Source organism: Aulostomus chinensis, chromosome 16 (assembly GCF_037954235.1).
Source record: "Aulostomus chinensis isolate RoL2024-O1b breed Wild chromosome 16, RoL_Achi_v1.0, whole genome shotgun sequence".
NCBI lineage: Eukaryota > Metazoa > Chordata > Actinopteri > Syngnathiformes > Aulostomidae > Aulostomus > Aulostomus chinensis.
The window spans coordinates 11,560,403-11,577,638 of NC_141335.1; the positions used below are offsets into that span (position 1 = coordinate 11,560,403).

A 17,236-nucleotide genomic window follows, 5' to 3' on the forward strand; every position below is an offset into this window, starting at 1 on the left:
AGTTAAGACATCCGCTGTGGCTAGAAACTGAGAAGAGAGCTGTGCAAAACTTTAGACCCATAACAGAGCTACTTCAGGACTTCTAAGTACTAATTATGAATATACAGTAACAACTGTGTTTGAGTTCAGTGTTAGAAATACATTATGTAGGATTGTGAAACACTTTTTGTCGTATAATACCGTAGTAAACTGCATTACAGTAATAGGATTAATATTTCTATTTTACATGTTAATAATTACAGTAATTTTAAGTCCCTCACATGTAATCTGATTTGACAGGTTAGTTATGACCCAACAAAATTCAACTGACCAATGTTAAACATAAATACTTATGAACTAATACCATAAAATGTCTTCTAAACAGTTAATATTATTAGGAATTTGTAGGAAACTGATGATTTCAACTGCAAAATCCTCTCACTATAATACAAATGTAATGTACTTATTGCAAAGGTGTTCGTCTTTTCTATGTCCTCTGTACATTATTATTTTTTAAATATTTTCTCATGTCTATGTTTTCTTGTACTTTTAAATTTCTTTCCTTCCTTTGTATTTCATGTTTACTTAATTATTTATTACATTTTTTTATGCTCTTTCTGATTTCCTTTTGCTGCCATTTGCACCAGAAATGTCCTCATTGTGAGACTAATAATGGATTTTTTTTTTTTTTAAATCACACAACTGTGTATTACATGACAAGCACAAACTAAAGCTAAGAACCAATGGCAGATCAAATATAATGAAGACAGTGTTCTGCTGTACCGGTTTCCTGAATGGCAGCAGAATCTGCCGTCGGAGAACGTGACAGTAGTTAGCAGGCGTGGAGCAGTTGACCACGATCCAGTTACACTCGTGCAGCTGGTGGACTTCAAAATCTCCACTGAATTCCTTCAATTAACAGCAAATCCCCAAGAAAATAAGAAAGATTATTGATCACGAAAGTATATAATCAACTTTATGCAAACAAAATGACAGTCTCTCACACACATATACACACACACACACGCTAGCAAGGTACAGATAATGCTAATCCCTTTGTATGCTCCCACTAATAGTTTGATCGATATCCCATTTGGAGATGAATCTGGCAGCCTTCTGCTGATGCAGCCCGCCGTGAGTGTTCCCTCACGACAGCTCACCCCTGGGACCTGAGTAACTGCTGAATATCAGCGTTTTGGAGGTCGTAATGAAGAGTTCTGAGCTTTACAGAATTAGCATTTATCACTTAGCCGTCACTTAAGTGGTCACGACATTAGGAGAACCAATAAAGCATGAAGTTATGAATTGAAGTGCTGCACATTTATATTTTTTTCTTGTTACTTTTTACAGTGACAATCGTCCAGTTGCAACTGTGTGCCAAGTACACAGTGTATCTCTATATTCATCAGATAAAAGGGTCGCTAAACCTTAAAGCATTCCAGTGGACTTACGGGAAAGTGATCGGGGTCGTCTTTGCTCATTTGCAGAAAGCGTTCAGGTCGAGCTGATGAATGTTCTGGACCCTGGGGAGACAAAAAATAAGACAATGAAAAACTGAAAGAGGAATTCCAATAAAAATGTATTTCAATAAACTCTGCCACCATCTGGAAATGTTACTTAAACTGATTACAGAGAAATTTATAAATTTTGTCTTGCGATCATGTAAAATTCACAGACTACTCGTTGAATGTGAAATATAAAAAAAACATGTATATCAATGAAAACTATCCTATATATTTGTATATACTATACTATGTATTTTCTCACATCCTCACCATTCCCTCCATCCCATGTGGCAGCAGTAGAATGATGCCGTTGTTTCGGACCCACTTGGCCTGGCCCGAGCTGATGAACTGGTCAATGATGCACTGGGCGGTGTTGTGGAAGTCTCCAAACTGGGCCTCCCACAGGATCAGAGCGTTTGGACTGGCCATGGCGAAGCCAAGCTCAAAACCTGATGGTCATAGCAGTCGTTAAGACTGAGACACACACGCGCGCGCACACACACACGCACGCACACACACACACACACACACACACACACACACACACACACACACACACACATATAAACACACACTAAGACTACAGCAACTACAGTGACTTTACCTAGAACGCCGTACTCTGATAGAGAGCTGTTACAGACGGTGTAAGACGCCTGGTTGGGCCACAGGTGGTTCATGGGAACACACATACGTTTATCCACCTCTTGGTCATGAAGAATATGATGACGGTGACTGTAAAACAATCAAAGACAGTCAGCGATAACACAGTTTCTCTGAGAACGTATCAAACTCCTGCTGTTGACCAAGAGTAACAATAACTTCACACTGAAAAATAAAATAAATCTGCAGTGCATTGGTGGGAAGCCAAAATCCACCCATGAATGGTTGATTAAAACCCACCATTAAGTTCTGCTTCCCTATATGTCGACTACAATACCCAAATGGAAGACTTGGCACATCTAGTCCTCTTTGTCACCATTTTCTTTTCTTTTTTTTAAATAGATTTTCTTGCAGAGACCTTTTTTCCATTAACTAAAGAGTATATAGGCTACTATATGAGACCAAAAGTGAGTAGCGTTGTCAAGCGCTGTGTCTACCATCTCAATGGGATACCAGCAACTTGTCTGCTGCGGGGGGGCGCGGGTACAGACATGCAAGCTTGAGTCTCCAAGATGGAAGGATGGCAGAGGGTGAAGACAGATACAAATCAGTCCCCACAGAGTTGCAATGGTTGATTCTCAAGAGTTTAAAATACATGTGTTTGTGTGTTTTAGGTGATAGTGTGAAGCTTTAGACAAATAAATAAACTGCATGTAGAAGGAAAGAAGAGACTACAGAAAAGTTCAGATTATTCTGAATTAAGAGTGTAACTTTAAGAGGGTTTAAAAAAAATGGATGCTAAATCAAAAGCGAATTATGGGAGTTCATCAAAATAATTTGCTCTTATGTGCAAATGACACAAATGATAGTTGATTACTCACACATACAGTTGATTATTTCAAATTAATTACAAATATTTGACCACTAGAACAAATACAAAATGCAAAATTGCCACCGGAGCGTTCCAGCCCAGCGGTCTGAGACGCACACACAAGCTCCAACCCGTGTTCCAGCCCACTTCGTAGAGAGCAACCCTGCTATTTCCTCGTCTTCAATCAGTATGAAGACCAACGAGAGGTGATGGGAGTGAGGAGCCCAGTGTTAACAAGCTCTGCCAGTCCACTCACTCCCGCTGTAGCAAGCAGCCTCCCAAACCGAATCAGACAACCACTTAAAGCCTTTTAACATCACTATAATGACATCTACACACACATACACCCAAACACACACTCAAAGAGAGGTAAAGGTTACGTAATGGTCACGAGGAGGAACCGCAGGAAATCACCAAAACCTACAGATTATTATCCTGAATGTGATACATCACCCCCTGAGAGACAGGATCATCCTGAGTTCATTCATTTGGATATAATTACCCATAATTATGGACTAACAAGGTCATATACTACAGAATTGTTTTGATTGATCCTTGCTATACATTAGCAGGATATAAACTTTTTCTAAACACATGAAGGCATTTTTCATTTTCTCATTTTTCTTGCAAACAACTCAGGAAAGCCTCACAAGAAGGAGATGTTTCTCTGGGATTGCTTCATAAACTGTGTGCTCACCTCTTTCTTTTTTTCACATGCTCACTATATACACACACACACACACACACACATACAGTATATATCCTCTGCCTGGGGGCCCCATTAGTCAGGGAAAGGGGCGCATTGCGTGGCGCATGCAACCCACCGAAACACGATGAATGAATCCATTAGTCCCCGCTGAAACGTACACTGCAGACACCACGAGCAGGCCTACTCAGCTGTAACGTGCCAATATGCTCAGCTCCTGAGAACCACGACGAAGGAAAACAGCGATGAAAAAAATTGGGAGGTGGGAGAAAAGCAGTAAAAGGGTAGCGAGAGGTAAAGTATAGCAGAAGCAGAGGGAAAGGTTCAAGCAGCGGGATCAAGTGTGGCCTCTCACCTGACATATTAAGAGGATTTAAATACACAACAGGTGACGGAAAGATGAGGGGTCACGGAGGACAGTACACACGCCGAGGAATAGATGTCAGTGGTAAATGTGAGGCAAAAGAAAAAAGCCCAGAAGCCTCTGGTTAGTTAGTGTGATGTATGATGCTGCGAGCTGGGGTGGGGGGATGTCAGTGAAGATGGGCCGGGGGAGAACTGATAGGGGACAGATGAGACAGGCGCAGCAAAAAGGGGAACTGGTTTTGTTCATGTGTCACTTGTTACCCTCCATAGCATGACAACACCATGTGGGCTTCACAGTTCCCAGGAGACAACGCTGACGTCTTCTATCTGTCAGGCTCCCTGCACCACACGCCCCACTCCACCAATTACTTAATCCACCATCTTTACCAGCGTCTTCTTTACCTTTTATCTATAGCCAGGCATTCCGACCCTGACAAACTGAGCAAATGTCCAAATTAGTAGATTTGGGGGCATTTAAATTCAGGGCTACGACACCACACAATGAAAAAATCACAGAAAATTATAGACGGATACAGAATATGAAATAATATCATAATCTGGTCATAATATATCTTCCCAACAAACAAAACCATTTACACTATGAAAATACTGACAGAATTCCTACTGAGTACAGTATAATACAAACATCCTGCAATTGACACCCACCATCACACACACACACACACACACACACACACACACACACACTCACAATTTTGTGGTGGTTTTTGAGGCTGTAATTGTGGTGCTCTTGAGCTATTCTGCACTTTTCATTGTGTGTTTGTCTTTTAAGGTAAAGCACGTTATGATTTTATATCTGTGATAGCTGCTGTATAAATAAAATTTCCTTCCTTCCTTCCTTAATGGGTTTTACTGAAACCTGTAATATTTGGGACATTTCATTCTTATAATTTTAAGTGACGAAGTATTAGAAAGGCACAGATCCCAGTAAAAAAAAAAACAACAAAAAAAGCCCAGACACAGGAGTTTTCTGAAAGCTCAAATGTTTTTCTTTCTATCATTTAACACGGACTCGGGGAAACTGAAGGAAATCTGTCAATGGCACGTCAAGAAAAATACTGCTAATCCAGCCAATGACCTAGAAGAGTCTTCAGAATCCACAATTTCATCCTCAACACTTATCTTATCACCAATTTTCATCAAAATCTGTCGGTTGTTTGTGAGATATCCTGTTAACCCAGCGGCACATTCACATGAGCTCCTCCTGTAGGCGGAGATCGAAAAATGGGAAAAAAAGTGACGATCCAGAGGTCCAGACTTAATCATGGTGATCACCGTGATACACTGCAGTTTTTAGCTGCTAATGTCCTCAGCCCTCTGATATTCTAAGGACGGATCAAGCTTGTGTGTGATCTCATTCTCTAAGTGAAGGCGACGACTCCTCAAGGACTTCCAGGCTATAAAATCTAGATGGGATGAATCAATAAGTTTAAAACACTTGAGCGCAGATGAAAGCGTCAAACTGTCTGTGTGAGTGTGTGTGTGTGTGTGTGTGTGTGTGTGTGTGTGTGTGTGTGTGTGTGCGTGTGCGTGTGTGTGTGTGTGTGTCTTTGCTTTTCTTGAGAACCATTCATCCAAGACACATCACACTGGGCGGGTGAACTGGTGGGAACCCGTGGAAGTTTAATTCAGAGTGTGAAGTGTTTTGAACGAGTGCTTCTCATATTTCAGTTGATTTTCCCCCCCAGAGTCAACAAACACAACAGCTAACTTATTAACCAATTTTGAAGTTATTGTTTAAATAGCTTCTACATCATGTGACCTAGGTACTCCAAACCAGTACCAGATATTAGTTCTAGACTGGAAGCGTAGGACAAATCTCTGTTACATGATCAATCCTCCTTCCTGGGTGGTTTTGCCTTCCCTGTTCAATCCATGTCACATTCTGCTGGTTCTAGCTGCTTTTTGACAACCATTTTAACTCTTTCATGCATTATAATTAAATTATAATTAAATATTTGAACACTTTTCAACTGATGTGAATTCTTTTATCCATATTTGAGACAGCAGTCTAGATTGATACCTACAGTACCACTGCCTAAAATTAATTTGAAGAATGTGGTTCTAGGCTTACTCTGCTTGCAGAGTGTCAAGAGGTAACTTTTGCTGTTATTTGATGCTTGATAGATAAAACTCCCTCGACAGTACACACAGACTTTGAACCATCAAAGCGATACATGTTTAAAAAAAACACACACACAATGACAGCAGGATTTCATTTCCAGTCTCATTCTTATTATTTGTGTCTTGATACATAATTAAGAGCTTTTGTAGGTGAGTACATAAAAAATGAAAATGATAAAAGCTACATTGTAATTGAAGTTCGTAGCCTGAATGAACAAAACTCACAAAAAGTTGAAACTGAAGAGTTGAGGTCAAACTTACTGTGGCTGATTAAATCTGAAAGAACTGACAATGATTTGTCCAATCAGCAGTCTTCTCTTTACGGCCACGTTAGTTTTGCTCTGTTTATTGCAGTTAATACAAGGTAAAATCTAAATTGCTGGCTTTGACAGTGATGTGTGGTTTTGGTCCTGTGTGGTAATACAATTATTCGGGTCATTTTAAAATCATCGTGACGGAGTTGAGTTTGGAGAATCGCGTTGACATGCACTCACCTGAAGGTTCCCCGTTCAACATCCTGTCCACTGAGACGTATGTGGATTCCATCTTTGAGAAGAGAACCGAAGGCCATGTACTCCCCTAAAGCCCAGTCCATCTGCCGATTCTTCACCAAGTCAGCTCGACCACGCAGGATACGAGACACACCTGGTAAAGACGCACACATGGATGTTGGCTGATGATGAAGGAGGGAGAGACTAAAATGCTTAAATATATTGCATGAAAAAATACTACCAAAAAAGGGTGTGTTTAAAAGCTTAACAGCATTTTTTCTCAACCCTGTGAGGAAAAAATGACGTGTTTTACTGCTCTTTGACACTGAGATGTTTCTTTTGTGTACGTTTCGATGATAACATAACCCTTTTAATTCTAGATCACAAGCAAAACCGCGACCGTCTGGTGGGTCTCCCTCCCTCCCTCTCACTCACCCGGGTGAATCTTAAAATCCTCCAGAGGGACTGAGCTGGCTGTCTGGCCAATGTGCTGGAGAACCTCCTCATCCAGCCCGGTGGGGAGACAGCTCATGCTCTTAGGTTCTCCATCAGCTGTGAAGAAATCTGCAGGCAGAGACGGCCATGATCAGACCAACCGAAAAAAAACGGTAAGTAATAACTTCCTTTTATAACTAAGGGGTTAAAACTGCTCGCCTGGCCAGGGGGAGTCCAGCCAGTGTCGATTGTGTAAGATCTTTTCATCCTTGGAGCTGGTGTAGGCCTCCTCACATATCTTGTCATATTTGGCAACTTCTTCCTGCAAACACATATTAGTCAACAATGACAAAGGTGCACTATTGAGCATTTTGCTTGAACTAAGGCAATAAAGCTTCCCAACAAAAAGCGACGCAGAGACAAGTTAAAGGAAATAGAGAGAGAGAGTATTAGAGAAAGGAAAGAGTCTCCGCCAGTAGTAATGGCACTGCCTCGCTTTATTATAAATGAGCTGCTTGCAAGGGTCCAAATAAGCCACACAAATGAAAACAATGTCCATCAAACGTCAAGTGCTAGCGCACAGTAGAGGTACAGCAGCATTTCTCTGACATCTGGAATGGATATTACGATCAAAGTTGCTTTTTCGGATGAGCGATTCCATTGAATGTCGCCAGAATCTGAGGCGTACTTAAACTACACAAGCCAATACATATATTGTGTGCGTGAGGGATAGTAAGGCGAGGTGATTAAACTGCAATAGTAAATTGAAACTCAAAAACAGCAGTGTGAGCAACACATTTATTTGAAGGCTACAGCAATATCTAAGCATGATTTAATGCGAATAGTCCAGCAGAGGGTGATACAAAATCAAACAGTATACAGTTGCAAAACACCCTTATATTTTATATCAATGAGAGCAAGAAGTGTTACATCACAAACCTCAAATTCCTGCAGCGTCACCGCTCCCTCTGCAATCAGCTTGTCAGAGTACTTCTTCAGCACGTGCTCCTGCTGGCGGACGCGTTTGTACATCAGCGGCTGGGTGAACATGGGCTCATCCATTTCATTATGGCCAAACCGCCTGTAACTGACCTGTAAAATACACACATTCCTGTTATAAATCTGTGTGTATGTATGTGTGTGTGTGTGTGTGTGTGTGTGTTCTTGTAATTGTGTAAATGCATTAAGGCTTAGCGACGACCTACCAGGTCAATGACGACATCTTTGTTGAAGGTGTTCCTCCAGTCTGCAGCCACCTGACACACGTAAATGACAGCCTCGGGGTCGTCGGAATTTACGTGGAAGATCGGTGCGTTGACAACTCGAGCCACATCGGTGGGGTAGGGAGAGGAGCGGGCCACCCGGGGGTCGGTGGTGAAGCCAATCTGTCACCAACAATCACGCGTGAAAACTGGTGGTTTGGTATTCAGTTAGTTGTAACGTTATCAAATTGTCACGAGACAGTTACGACGAGCAAAATAATTCACTTTGATCAGAATGATAGTCAACACCACAGTCCTCAAAGAAGCAGGCTAATCAGCTGATCTGAATCAGCTAGGTGGGTGCAACTGCACTTTGAGGTTGCCATGGTGATGCTAACCGCTTAGTCGATAATCAAATGAGACAGTGATTCGTCTGAGAGATGCCTCCAAATCTCTAGCTTACAACCGCAACTGATTTTTTTTAAGATGTTGAGAGGCAGCAAACCAAATATGGGACAGACAATGAGGAGGCCCCTTCCAAGAGATGTGTATGCATTCTTTTGTAACTATGTGACTGACTAAATGTTTCTTAATCATGACAAATATCAACATTCCTATGTTCAGAGATTTTTTGCTGACCCAGTTGCAATGGACGAGTGATATCTGGACTAAACCAAAACTGTGGATATTTCGGATGATAGGATTCAAATATGGTGCTGGGAATGATCTTTTACGTATTCTAACTGAAAAAAAAAGGATCCCTGTGAGCTCCGTTGGGATCTGTCTTTTTTCCCACTGGTGGTTGACACCAGAGTATTTGGTATAAGAAATGTGAATCTGTCGTTTGTGCTCTTCGAATGATGTGGAAAATGAATTTTACTGAATTTGTTACCGTCCTTTTTGATGTGGAATAGGGCAGAATGTTATCTAGTAATAGAAAAAAATTCTTGATTTTGTACACATGGACGATGCACAAAGATGAAATTGGTTATTCACATTTGAAACAATAAGCTAAGCTCCACGGGAAATTAGAAAACAAGCTGTGTAGCTCCGCAAATTTAATTATTTCTTTTAGTTTCGAATTTTCAAACGTTTTCTTTTCCCTAACTGCTGATATTTATAAAACTAAAGGTGATATGATCTGCATAGTGATGATGTCTTGTAATCCCATGTGTGATGAGCCAAGCCCGCACGACACAGAAATAAAAATAAAATGAATGAATGAAAAACTACTACTGGCAATACCAACAAGTCCTATCTAACCTATAGCTTGATACCTGATTGTTGACCACCACATGGATCGTACCATGTGTGGTGTAAGAGGGGAGCTCACTGAGGTGGAAGGTCTCGTACACAACTCCTTGTCCGGCAAAAGCAGCGTCGCCGTGCATCAGGATGGACATCACCTAGAGACATACATCACTGGCTCTACTCCACATCTACAACAACACGCTTGTCTCGTCATGTCGCCGTAGCCAAAGCAAGCCTTGTTACCTTTTTGCCTTGAGTGTCTCCCCTGTAGAACTGCTCCGCTTTGGCCTTACCCTGGACCACTGGATCCACCGCCTCAAGGTGGGATGGGTTAGCCATGAGGGACAGTGTAATGTTCTTATCTGTCCCGCGGTTGATTCTCTCGTGGTACATACCAAGGTGGTATTTGACATCCCCCGAACCCTACAAGTACAGAAATGCTCATGATGCACCACAGTGCCACAACAATCTCAGAGAAGATTATTGCTTTTATCAAGTACAGTGACTCTTAAAGGGAGGGAAACAAGGGATTTTTCTTTCCAATTTAATTTTGAGGTGTAAAAAACATTTTGAAGTAGGTCTCTTTTTTTTTTTAAACAAATTGTCCCATTTGAAAATAAGGGTTGTCACTTTGTTCTTATACTGTCAGAACTCTAATCAGTTACTACTGGATGTCTGACAGGTTGACATTAGGCGCTTCCTTGTACTGCCTCTACAGCTCTCTTCATTGCTAGGTGACAGCTGTAGTCGTGTGAGTGGTCAAACAGACGTGCGCCTCTTAGGACCGGGATTTCGTTTGCCGATTGCGACCTACGTTAAGTCCATTCTAAACAGTGGCGGTAACAAAGACCGACCGTGTTTAAGACAAGATCATGTAGCGAGTTTTCTCACCTCGTCAGCAGCTTCTAATTTAGGGTCAAACTGACAGAAGATCTGATCCAGGTCCTTACGGATCACATTGGCCAAGACATTTAGTCGACCCCTGGATGCACAGTTTGTAAAATTTATATTAAATTCAGTGGACAGCATGGATGAAACAGATAGGTGACAGAGTACACATTACCTATGTGGCATCCCCATGATCACACTCTCAATACCCGCGGCACTTGAGCTATCGATGATGGTTTTTAGAGCAGGAATCAGAACTTCACAGCCTTCCAGACCAAAACGTTTCTCTGATGACCACTTTCTGGCCAGGAAGTCCTCGAACCTACAATGTAGTTTACAACATTGTGGATGATGTGTGCTACAAACAGGCAGCTTCACAGAAATGATAACGCTGTAGTGACCACAAAGCCTTACGCTAATGTATTTCAGTGTGATGGTGGTGGTGGTGGTGGGGGGGGGGGGTGATAAGTCACAGGTAACACTGACAATAAAGACCGCTGTCATGAAGCTGCAATCGTTTATCAAAGATGAAAATGAGCTCACAGGAAGAACAGGCACCACTTACGTCAATGTGAGTCACTGAATCTTCAATCATGAATGTGTACAGATCGTTATTTATCGTGTACCGTGTAGATCTGATCAGGCGGGCCAGCAACGTCCTCTTCTCAGCTTTACTGAACTGCATGATTCCCGGAGTCTCAAATTTCTGGCGTATCCACTGACACTGATCCACGTTGTTAATGAACATGAACTCGATTCCAATGTGACCGCAATAAGATGTCTGAGTGAGGAGACATGAAGAAGAATAGGATTGTGGAGGGTAAAAGCTTCTTTGCATCACTACACACACACACACACACACACACACACACACACACACACACACACACACACACACACACACACACACACACACATACCTCCAATCTGCGTATGACCTCTCTCAGAGGAAGAGTGGTCTGATCTCCTCCGATGAAGGTGGTGGAGGGTAGCTGAAAGCTCCGATCCAAGTCAGACTCATCGAGACCATAGAGACCTTAAAATTCCCCCGTCCAAAATAAATGATTAGTCACAATTAAACATTTCAATTAAGACTGCACTTTAGAGGGTATTAAATTTGCAGGGGGCAAATTTCTAATACACTCCAACTGTCAAAACCCAAATAGTCAAACCAAATGAATTCCTTTTTTAAAGGACAAAAACATTTACAACGAAAGACCTCACTTCTTCTATGTTTATATAACATCCTGGATAAGTTATTCTGCTTTCTTTGGTATCATGTGGACACAGCAGAAGGAGATCAGAAATCAGTGTGAAAATTTTAAAAAGACAAATTGATGATGAGTTAAATGATGTTTACAGCAGTGTTAAGTTGTTGCTTGACCACAGAAATGTGAATATTTGTTCCTCTTTTGAGACTAGCAGGCGCCACATTTGTTTCCGTTTCAGACGCCACGATTATAAATGCACCAAGAAACGACCACAGCAGCATAGAAACCCCGCTGCTAATTGGTGTTTTGACGCTGTAACTACAGCTCGACCACCTCACACGTATGCGCAGGGATTCACCCGGCTGCAGTCGGCGTAACGAGGATTGAGTGTGACGTTTATTTTTCTGTCACAAGTTCATCTTCTCAAAAGTGAGAATTTGCTGATTTGTTCTGTTTTGTAAGATTGCAAACTATATTTAAACAGCTGGTCGGACAAAACAAACAATTAGAGGAGGAAATCGGTGGTGGTGGGGTTTCAGTATTTTCTAGCATTTTTTAGATAAAAGGGGCTCCACTCAAACTCCACCTTTATACATATAAAGCGCTTCTGTAGACCTGCGGAGCTAAGACAACAATAACACCGCTGCGGCTGAGAAACTAACTCACTCTACCTCCTGAACCGCAGAGCCTCTTAATAATGTTTGTGAAAATAGCGGCGAAATGAAGTTATTTTTTGTAGTTAAAGGGTGCTCGAATCAAATTTGACTTTTTATACATATATGAGACTTGAAACTTTTCCTGTAAATCTGCAGTGAGGCCAGGTTGTTTGTTTGTTTTTTTATAGACGCATGTAATGTAAAAATCAGAAAGTTTAAATTTGGTTTGAAAATACAAACTGATGCAGGATTTTATAGGGCACGCAGGACCAAGATGGCATCGTGAGCATCAGCCGCCCCGACAAAGCCCACCTGAGAGAGCTGCTCAAGCTCAAGATCACAGGCAACATAAGAGGAGACAGGTGCAAATCATATTAAGAACACAGCAAAGGCAACAGGGGCCAAGAATAGACTCGTGCGTTATCAGCTGACCAAATAAGGGGCTGCAGAGGCTCTCATTAGTTTTCATTAAGGAGCTATAGGCCTGGTGACAATACATAATGCAACGCTATGTCCTGACACACACTGATCACTGATAACTGCACAAAACAGATCCGCTCTCCCTCCTCTGTGGCTGCCCCGTCCCTTTAAAACTTCCGAACACTGAAAGAAACGGAGAATGACGAGAGCGAGGATGGATACTAACGATACCAGCCGAGGCAGGGAATCACAGAGTCTGAGTCTGATGATGAGTTATCCAACCCTGGAATAAAAGTGCATGCATGTACAGTGCAAGTTTTTTGTTGTTGTTGAGGTTGTTGTTGTTGTTTTTTAACTGTAGAAACCTTCATTTTTACCAAATTGCAGAAAAAAATATAAATCGGATCATTTCAATATAAGGCAAATTATGCCTCCAAGGCCAACGGGAAAAATATGCAGAATCCTTAAGCACGACCTGGATCCTGCAATAATTAGAAGGAAAAACTTCTATAAAGGGAATCTCATCAGCATATATAATGCCTATGGGTTAATGCTTCTGTTTTTACTTGGAAGAGGAGGTATTAAGAAGATCTCTTTACCTTCTCAGTACAAAGTCTGAACCAGAAAATGTATAATTAGAAGCTGCTGTTTCAAGAATAAATGTGACCTTCTTACCTTGTTTTTTTTTTTTTTTGAAGAAATCTCGTTTCAACCTCCAACCCCAAAGGATTTAAACGGACCTTTTTAATATAAAGCTTCAAATCTCTTGCTAATTTAAAAAATGTGTTAATTCAGAGGTAGACGTAGATGTCACTTTTTTCTCAGCGCAATCCCAATATTAAAAAAGTTTTTTTTTTTTATTTTACAAAAATCCACATCAACATTTAATGGGTCTTTCTTGACTCGTTCTGCACCTCTCCAACAAGTTTGGTGTTTTACTGAAGGAATGAAATGACCGATTCTCCCATTGTTACTGACCCAGGACTTCAGATGCCTATGGTAATGAAAACACCTATAAAAAAAAAATCTAAGATGATGATCAAACATGACTTAAATCTTCCCCTGGAGTGTGTGAGTCTCACCTAATTTATCGATGGTGGTGATCAGATCGGAAGGAACAAAGGAGTCCAGGTCAGCTTCCAGGATGCCCAGTGGGTCTAACTGGGCAACATGGTGACCACGGATCTACACGGGGGAGTTGGATGCAGATGTGGAGGACGACCAGAGGAAGAGATAGAGAGACAGAGAGAAGTGGAAGAAAATAAAGGGAAATTTGCCAAGCGGTTGCCATCATGACGCCGAGTATAAATAGCTGGTTACAGGTCAACCTCTGAGAAAAGAGCCCCCTGGGAGTGCTTTTAAGTCTACACATTTCCACCAGGGTTGCAATAAGCTGGGAATAAATGCCTTTGCCAAAAGACAGAATTAATAAATCCCTCCGATAGTTCTTCAAATTAATTTGAGGGCGAGAGGAAATGCTACCACCTGTTTTGTTTAAGTAGTCTCTTTGATATTTCCATTTTCAAAAAGCAGCCAGGGTAAGTAGGTTAGAGATAATCTCGCAATTTGCATAACCTCGTGCAGCGACAAACAACTTGCATATTCCTTTTAATACAGCGACACAAATTAAAATGCCCGTCATCGCCAGCTGCATCTCTTCATGCTAGTCAGTTTTCATTGATGCATTTTTTTACTGACACATCGGTGATACAAATAGGCTCGAGTTTGACGACATCTTAATTCTGCACACAGACACAGAAGCCCACAAGATGCACAATCAATCTTATAAATATAATAAATTCTTGTTATAAATCAGTGGTGTGTGTGTGTGTCTGTGTGTGTGTGTCTGTGTGTGTGTGTGTCACAGCTGGCCAGGGTGAGTGTGTTGTACCTGGTAGGCTCTAATGAGTGTGTGTACAGCCAGGTGGTCTTCCACTACTTTCTGTGCTATGTCTGAGGAGTGGGACAGCGCCCGGCCCTGGAGCAGAGCAGAAGGGCGTCTCTCGCCTGCCTCACCAGACGGACTGGAGGCCTGGATGTTACGGAAGAATACGTCCCAAGACTAGAACACAGGAAATGACAGAACCAGGAGACAAACCTGTTCATCATAAACATGGCACAAAAATATTCCTGCAGGGCACTGGCTAATTAAAAAGTTCACCAGTGGAAATGTCAGATGTCAGTTTTCTGAGCACCCTTTGATCAAATATGCCGAAGTGCTCCTGGATATTTAGAACAAAACTGATGTAGAAAAACATGTTACCTCGTGAACATTTTTATGGTCCTCCAGCCAAGCGAAGTACATCTCCTCCACGTAGCTGGAGCTACCGGTCCCTACTTGTACAGGCGCAGCTCCAGAGGAGCAGCCTCTCCGGGGGTCAAGCCAGCACCATGCTGGGTTCCCTCCACACCCTCGCAACCACTGACTCCTTCCGACCCGACCACCCCTCAGCACGCCTGCTAACGCACGAAACTGACTCATGGCTGAGGAAGCAGAGAGAAGTCATGATAACCCTATGACTCACCACCATGAAAACGCTGACTTCTGGTTGACGATAGGCCCTTTTCACAGAAAACAATTTGTCTTGTCAAAGGAGGAAAAGCACAGGTGTAACGATAGAGGAAGGATGGCTCTAATCCACTGATTGTCCCAGTGACCCTCAGTACACGAGCACCCACAATTGAGTCTCGCTCACCTAACCTGAAGGCAGCCATCACTGACGCCATACTTCAACCAAAAGAGTGTATTTTGCAGCACTTTGTACTCTTTGTACTCACAAAGAGGCGTCTCGAGCTCACTACGTTGTTTCTCACTCCTCCATCACTGAGGATACACCTGGATCAGGGAAACGTGGCTTAAACCAATGTTCCTGAGAGTTTGCTATTATTGGCAGCTTTAAGCTAAATATACGTGACTGGCTCTTTCTGCATTCTGGAGTCAAAAAGAGGACACGTAAGAGGAGAGAACCTGTACTTGAAAAGCAAAAAATGAATAAATAAAAAAATTGAGTGAAACGTCACTTTAATGTTAATTACACCTTTGAATACTCCACTTTCTCAAGTCAAAATTTCTCAGGCCCAGCACATCCAAAAGCCTCACATTTTATTGATAAATGATTCATTAACAAAGTAATTCATGAGGTACATAGATATTTAAAGTTAATACTGTATAAAACAATTCCACAATAGAATTTTAATGGTTAATTTTGGGGATGTAATTACTTGTGTTGCTGTTGATTATATTAGGATCACCCAGCAGTATAGACAGAAACACCAGTGACATCCTCCAAAAAAGGCATTTTAGTTCTTTTAAAGAGTTGCAATAAAATCTGAGCATTATAATCCTCCGGTGGGCCGGTGTATTATACAGCATCATCCTCTAGGTGCCCAACAAACAGCAAGTAAACACTATTTTTACTGCATTGTACTGTAGAACACATGAAGAAGTAGTTACTGCTCACAGGCTCGTTGTCAACGCGTATACCCCACGGTTTTCGATGGGTTGTGGTTCTGAAGGACAGCATCATGGAACTAAAACCTTTCGTGACAACAGCCAGCGCCTTCCTGTGCAACGTCACTGCAGCTGCACGACGCGCGTAAAGGCACATCGGACTGCAAGTATGCGATGATCCAGTCGCCACATCCTCCTCACCTGCTCTCACGACGTTGCACGGGCTCCTTCGAACTACAGCGCCGACATCAGTACCAAAACACTGCTTATGTCATCGGTACTCTTTCTCTACGCCACTAATCCCTCACTGTCAGCATAAATCCTCCTAATCTCCCCTCGCCAGCACGGTTGGAGAAAAAAAAGAGCGCGCAATATCGAAGAATAAGTAGACGTTTAAATGGTCACATCGGAGAAAATGACATTTACCTTAGACTGCACCGCTCTCACACTTTATCATCGCCGAAGGGCGCAAGTAGGACAGGTGACACCGATCCCGTTGGACACGCCCCCTCCCGGTGTCAGGTGGCGCAGCTAGTATCTTGCTGCACCCATGGGTGCTGGAGGTGACACACGACCGGGTCAAGCAGGAAAACATCATCACATTAAATTATATCTTCAGATTATTTTTAATGTGATGGAATGGTACGGAGTATTAGTATCAGTTTTTGTTCTATATTAAGAATAATATTTTATTCGAAGAATATGGTAAAGTACGTTGACGATAATCGTTAATGTTGCTCATACCTCCAGCGTTAAAGCTGCTACAGTTTGTTGCTGTATCTAAGGCCTTGTTCTGACTGTCCATGTATGATTTTTGGTGAATCCAGATTGATTTTTGATGATCAGGAACTCAGGTTTATTTATTTATTTTTTTTTCTTTTGCAGGTCTGATCCAAAATTAATACGATGGTGGTTTAAATCTGATTCAGATCAGATTTCTACGGATACACGAATGTCTGAACGCAACAAATCTGATCTCATCACTCGCAAATAACACAAACAGAAAAAGATCTGATTCTGGAAAAGAATTTGATTTGCCTGCAGCCTGAAAATGGCCTC

General features: G+C 41.8%; 1 protein-coding gene across 2 annotated transcripts in view; it reads right to left on the reverse strand.

Moving 5' to 3' along the window:
- Positions 1-16,685, reverse strand: part of ogdhl (oxoglutarate dehydrogenase L) — a 19,060-nt gene extending 2,375 nt beyond the window's left edge. The window contains exons 1-19 of one of the 2 annotated variants that reach the window (XM_086180298.1): positions 16,604-16,685; positions 14,990-15,210; positions 14,618-14,788; positions 13,809-13,911; positions 11,360-11,475; positions 11,066-11,220; positions 10,615-10,761; positions 10,443-10,533; positions 9,795-9,974; positions 9,578-9,706; positions 8,304-8,483; positions 8,038-8,190; positions 7,318-7,420; positions 7,099-7,227; positions 6,667-6,817; positions 2,089-2,216; positions 1,755-1,933; positions 1,431-1,502; positions 763-888 (exon numbers count right to left, since the gene is read on the reverse strand). In XM_086180298.1, coding sequence (XP_086036424.1) covers positions 763-888; positions 1,431-1,502; positions 1,755-1,933; positions 2,089-2,216; positions 6,667-6,817; positions 7,099-7,227; positions 7,318-7,420; positions 8,038-8,190; positions 8,304-8,483; positions 9,578-9,706; positions 9,795-9,974; positions 10,443-10,533; positions 10,615-10,761; positions 11,066-11,220; positions 11,360-11,475; positions 13,809-13,911; positions 14,618-14,788; positions 14,990-15,208 — 2,532 coding nt within the window. In that variant the 5' untranslated portion in view covers positions 15,209-15,210; positions 16,604-16,685. The other variant, XM_086180299.1, reaches the window with a different exon arrangement.
- Between the last annotated feature and the right edge of the window lie 551 nt (positions 16,686-17,236).